Source organism: Belonocnema kinseyi, chromosome 1 (assembly GCF_010883055.1).
Source record: "Belonocnema kinseyi isolate 2016_QV_RU_SX_M_011 chromosome 1, B_treatae_v1, whole genome shotgun sequence".
Lineage (NCBI taxonomy): Eukaryota > Metazoa > Arthropoda > Insecta > Hymenoptera > Cynipidae > Belonocnema > Belonocnema kinseyi.
In genome coordinates this window covers 18,551,416-18,556,207 of record NC_046657.1, presented here as the reverse complement: position 1 = coordinate 18,556,207, position 4,792 = coordinate 18,551,416, and the positions used below count along the sequence as shown (strand labels likewise).

Here is a 4,792-nt window from a genome sequence, read left to right as displayed (position 1 = left end):
CTAGTGTTACCCAATGGGTTTGTAGTACTGAACACGAATCTGGGTGCAAAAACTTCCAATCACATCACGTTTTTGAGAAAATAGGAGTTGAAACCCCTAAAAACGGTGTTTTTATCTATTTTTGAAAAATTGTAGAGCTGAACCCTGTCGTGCTATAAACTTCGCTAATATCAGAAATTAAAGGCTGAAACAAGCCCTACCAAATAAGCCCCATGAATAAAAAACCGTATGGCCTTCGCTATGGAAATACAAGCGAATAAGTTTAGGAGGTATCTTAATCTTATTGTGGCATTTTAGACAGATGGAAAAATCGCGCATTCAAAATAATAGAATAATCTTCACTTTTGCGCTGAAATCTGAAAATATTAATTTTTCTCTATTCTACGGTCATTACCGGGGCATGCGATTAATTTGAAATAGGGCTCATGTGAAAGGGTTTGTTTCAGCCTTTAATTTCTGATATTAGCGAAGTTTTCTCTTAAAAGTGATGTGATGGGAAGTTTTTGAACCCAGATTCGTGTTCAGAACGAAAAATTTATTCGAAAACACTAGGTTCTGTTTTATTCGCAAACATCATGTAAGGCAGTGTAATGGACCCAACAGCATTGGCAACATTTTTTAAACTTATAATACCATAAAATGTGAATGCTATAATATGCTTAAACATTTCTATGAACCACAAAAACAAAAAAATTAAATTAAAATAACAAACAGATTTTTATTAGAAGAAGATGTTATGAAATGTTATTATAAAATAATTATATTCTAATCTTCCTACTCAAGATATTTATACACTGCCTTGAACATTCACAAAGCAAGCTTCTGCAAAGTTCTTTAAATCCTTAAGATGTAGATATCTAAATATTTCTAGAACAACCTCGAGTGAAATATATTTCTTTATATGTTTCCGAAAAAGATAAACTCCCATTTCCATGAGTGGTTGTCTAAATTTGGCTTCCTGAAGACGTTCTTCCAAATCTTCCCCGTATATTGGGAAATTGTTCTTATAATCACAGACTTCTAAAACCTGCACGAGATCCTTATTGTTTAGAGCGCCACTCAAGTCATCAATATCTCCAGTCAAGATATTTAAAAATGAAAAATTCAAGAATTCATAAATATTCTTCTTCATGAGTGTAATTTCCTTCTCACATTCCTCGTAAATTGTACGAACAAATTTATCGTTTAACAATTTCAGGTTCTCCTCACACACCCACTCCTTTCTTACTATCATTTTCGCAATTAAAGCAATTAAAATCTGTAAGTCGGGTTTGAGAGCGTTACGAAAATCTTCATGCAAACCTCTACCCCTGCAACTACATAAATGATGATTCTGAAGAGCGTGATTAAGAGGTGTCAATGCCTTTCTATCTAGAGCATTAACATTAGCCTTGGATTTCAATAAACGTGTAATAATTGTTGCTTGACTTGATGCCGTCCATCTTAATTCATCCTCATGGTTAGATAAACAGGCTAAATGAAGTGGTGTTTCCATAGTCAATAAATCTGCAGCATTAACATCAGCACCATTCTCCAACAGAACATCTATAATGTGGAAAGCTTTTAAAGAGTCCCGCCCAAAACAATCTCCTTGGATGGCAAGATTTAGGGTTGATTTGTTAATTTTAGCCCCACGACTTAAGAGCAGCTTCACTGCATCTAAATTTGCACTTTTACAAGAGTAGTCTAGTGCAGTTTGACCTTCTGCATTTTTAGCCTCTAGGTCAGCTCCTCTGTTGACCAGCAATTCCACAATTTTCAAATGGCCTTTAAGAATAGCACAATGAAGAGGTGTTAAAACTGTATAGTTGTATTTTACCTTAACGTTTATTGAAGCTCCGCAGTCTAATAGACACAGAACAATTTCATCTTGGCCTCTTAGAATTGGAAAAAAGAGTGGAGTATTTTTATTATAGGGTTTGGAATTTAAATTAGCGCCTCTACTGACCAAAGCTCTAATCATTCGTGGTGTATCTGCAGAACCCATAGTATTTAACTCAACAACAAGATGCAATAACGTATGTCCAAAAGAACAATAACCAGCCGGGTAATACTTGATTGCATTTACATCAAAGTCATTATTGCGTAGAACATATTCGAATGCTTCTACGTCATTCTGAATAATCAGAAAATGCAGAAGTGTTGAATAATTTTCACTTGATAGATGAAAATCATTGTTTTCCTTAAAGAGACGTTTTATTAAATGCTGAGTTCTTTCAGCTTCATCGACTTCCTGGGCATCCTCTAATTTTGTCAGGAATAATTCGACTGCTTCTACACGTCCTGAGAGTAACGCCAATTGAATTGGAGTTACACCATTCTCGTTGTAGATATTTTTCTTTGCTCCATTTTTTAGCAATAACGCTACAGCAGCAGATTTGTCCCGCGAGGTATAATTATGTCCCCAGGACACCATAGCTTTGTGTAAAGGAGTGTTACCAAAGCTATCTTGTGCATCGATATTCATTCCAAGGTCAATTAGAGCTTGAAGCACATCAATGATGGATTCTCGAAAGCTCCAACAAAGGCTATGAAGAGCGGTTGTTTGATACGAGTCAACAACTGAAAGGATCGGACTATCTGGAAAAACCAAAGCTTTCACAATATCGTCTTGTTTTTTCGACAAGGCATCCTGGAAGAGGTAAAGCAGACTCACAGGTGTTTCGCTGTATTTGTTCCCCTCAAATCTATGTAGAATATCTCTGATCTTCTCCATATTCTGAAAAATAAGTCATAGACATAACTCTTCCCTCGTGAAAATAAGAAACACCCAGTAGGGACAAAATTTTGCGACGTCTTTATGCCATCGTTACGACATATTTACGACACCTTTACGACATCCTATGCCCATGCCGTTAAAATGTATTTACGATATCATAAAGACATCGTCAGATCATATGACATTTTTATGATATCGTAAAGACACCTTAACGACATGGACATAGGATATCGTAAAGTTGTCGTAACGATGTCATCACCACGTGGCCAAATTTTTTGCCCACTGGACAACTAAAAACAACGAGTCGTCTGTCTTAAACGCAGTCATATTCTGCTACCCAGAAGATTTTAATCTCCCTTTGATAAAGTATTGATTAAAATTTAATTGCAAAGACTAAAACACCCAGAGAATCCCGTTTTGCCACAATGACGCATTGGACCAGTGTCTCAATTCGCTTAAATTCGAAAAGGACGCTGTCTGTCATTTCGTTATAATTTGAGTGATTTGAAATAAATTTTTTTTGATTCGTCAGCGCGCAAACATTGGCTAATGAATTTTAAGGACATGTGACACTGATCCGATTCCTAGCTTACCGACATTTTTTTTATGATACCAATTCCACAAGAAATGAGATATCGAGCTAAAATGTTGGGAATATAAAGTAGTGGGACCAAGGAACGTTTATGTACTATGGCATTTTTATAAGTACAAAAAAATTATATACTATCTGAGAGACAACCCTTAGATGGTATATAATATTTTCTCAATTTTTGAAGCGATACTGTAAGAAATTGTTATTCAATTTAATTTTGTAAGTATTTTACATTGTATTTGTTCCTTAACTAAATTGTTACAAACTGTATTGCTGATATTTTTTTGGTTTAAGGGTGTTGGTTAAATCCAACACACATTTTGTAAACTACTCTAACCGTTCAAATGCTGTCGTCTGCTACCCGCTGATTTCTATCTTTAGCAAAATTCATATTTGTCGTGAAAATAATCAGCTCCTCAACACATTTTTTGATTTTTCAACATTTTATTGATTCGAGGATCTCGCAAAACCCCGGATATTCGACAAGTTTTCTTTCTTTCGTTCGCAAATCCTTCGGAAAAAATATATGAGTCAGTTCCGTACCATTAAAAAAGCAAATTTCAAAGTCGGATTTAACCAACACCCTTAAATTGTTTGCTTTTGATACTTAAAATTGATTATTCATAATAACCTTTTATATCTTTAAAAATTCTTAAATCTTAATATCGATTATGGTAGTAAAGTACCAAAAAATGGTAGGAACTATGGAATGCAAATAGAAAGATTAATGTTGATAAGTAATTTGAAGAATGAACAAATATTGTAAATATTTATATTGTATTTATATTGTATATTCGCCAGAATTTAATTTTTGTTTAGAGTACATACATCCTGTTCATTTAGTCAATAAACGTTATATTACATATGATACATTATTTTTTTTCGTAAGCCACCTTATATTAGTTAAAATAATTTCACTATTCGTCGAGTCTAGTATATTTCTTATATTAAAATAAATTTTTATAGTTATTCTGCATCGTAAAATATTTCCAAAATTAAGTGAAATAATCATTCTTCACAGGATCAGCTTTAAAAACGATAATCTTGGATAAACCTTGGAACAGATGTAGGATTGGTGATTGGAATTACGCTCATTGCAGCGAACTAATCCCGATAGATTGAGTACAAAAGATCCCAAACCAAAATTAACCCTTTGCACTTATACACACCGTTTCCCTGAATTCTCTGTCTGTTTTAAGATCAAATCTCTTCTAGAAATAATCAATTGGACACGATTTACAACAATTAAGAGAGATCAAAAGTTGAATCAGTTTAAATTGTTGCTAATTGTATCAATTGTTCCCAATCGTACTGAATTGAGTAAAAGCATTCTCCTGCAATACGCCCTCTGCAGTTTTCTTTTGTAACACACATAACAGTAATACGAGGGTAGTTCAATAAGTCCTTAGAATGACCAACAGATGGCGCGCGAATCGCTCCAAATCATCTGTTTTCAGTTAGCACCACTCCCGACTAGATAT

General features: G+C 34.3%; 1 protein-coding gene across 1 annotated transcript in view; it reads right to left on the bottom strand.

Annotated features, from left to right (window-relative positions):
* Nucleotides 1-701: 701 nt before the first annotated feature.
* The window catches only part of LOC117171446 (ankyrin-1-like), a 15,147-nt gene continuing 11,056 nt past the window's right edge, over nucleotides 702-4,792 (bottom strand). Inside the window, exon 2 of the mRNA XM_033358783.1 lies at nucleotides 702-2,719. Coding sequence (XP_033214674.1) covers nucleotides 788-2,716 — 1,929 coding nt within the window. The 5' untranslated portion in view covers nucleotides 2,717-2,719 and the 3' untranslated portion in view covers nucleotides 702-787. The remainder of the gene's footprint in view (nucleotides 2,720-4,792) is intronic.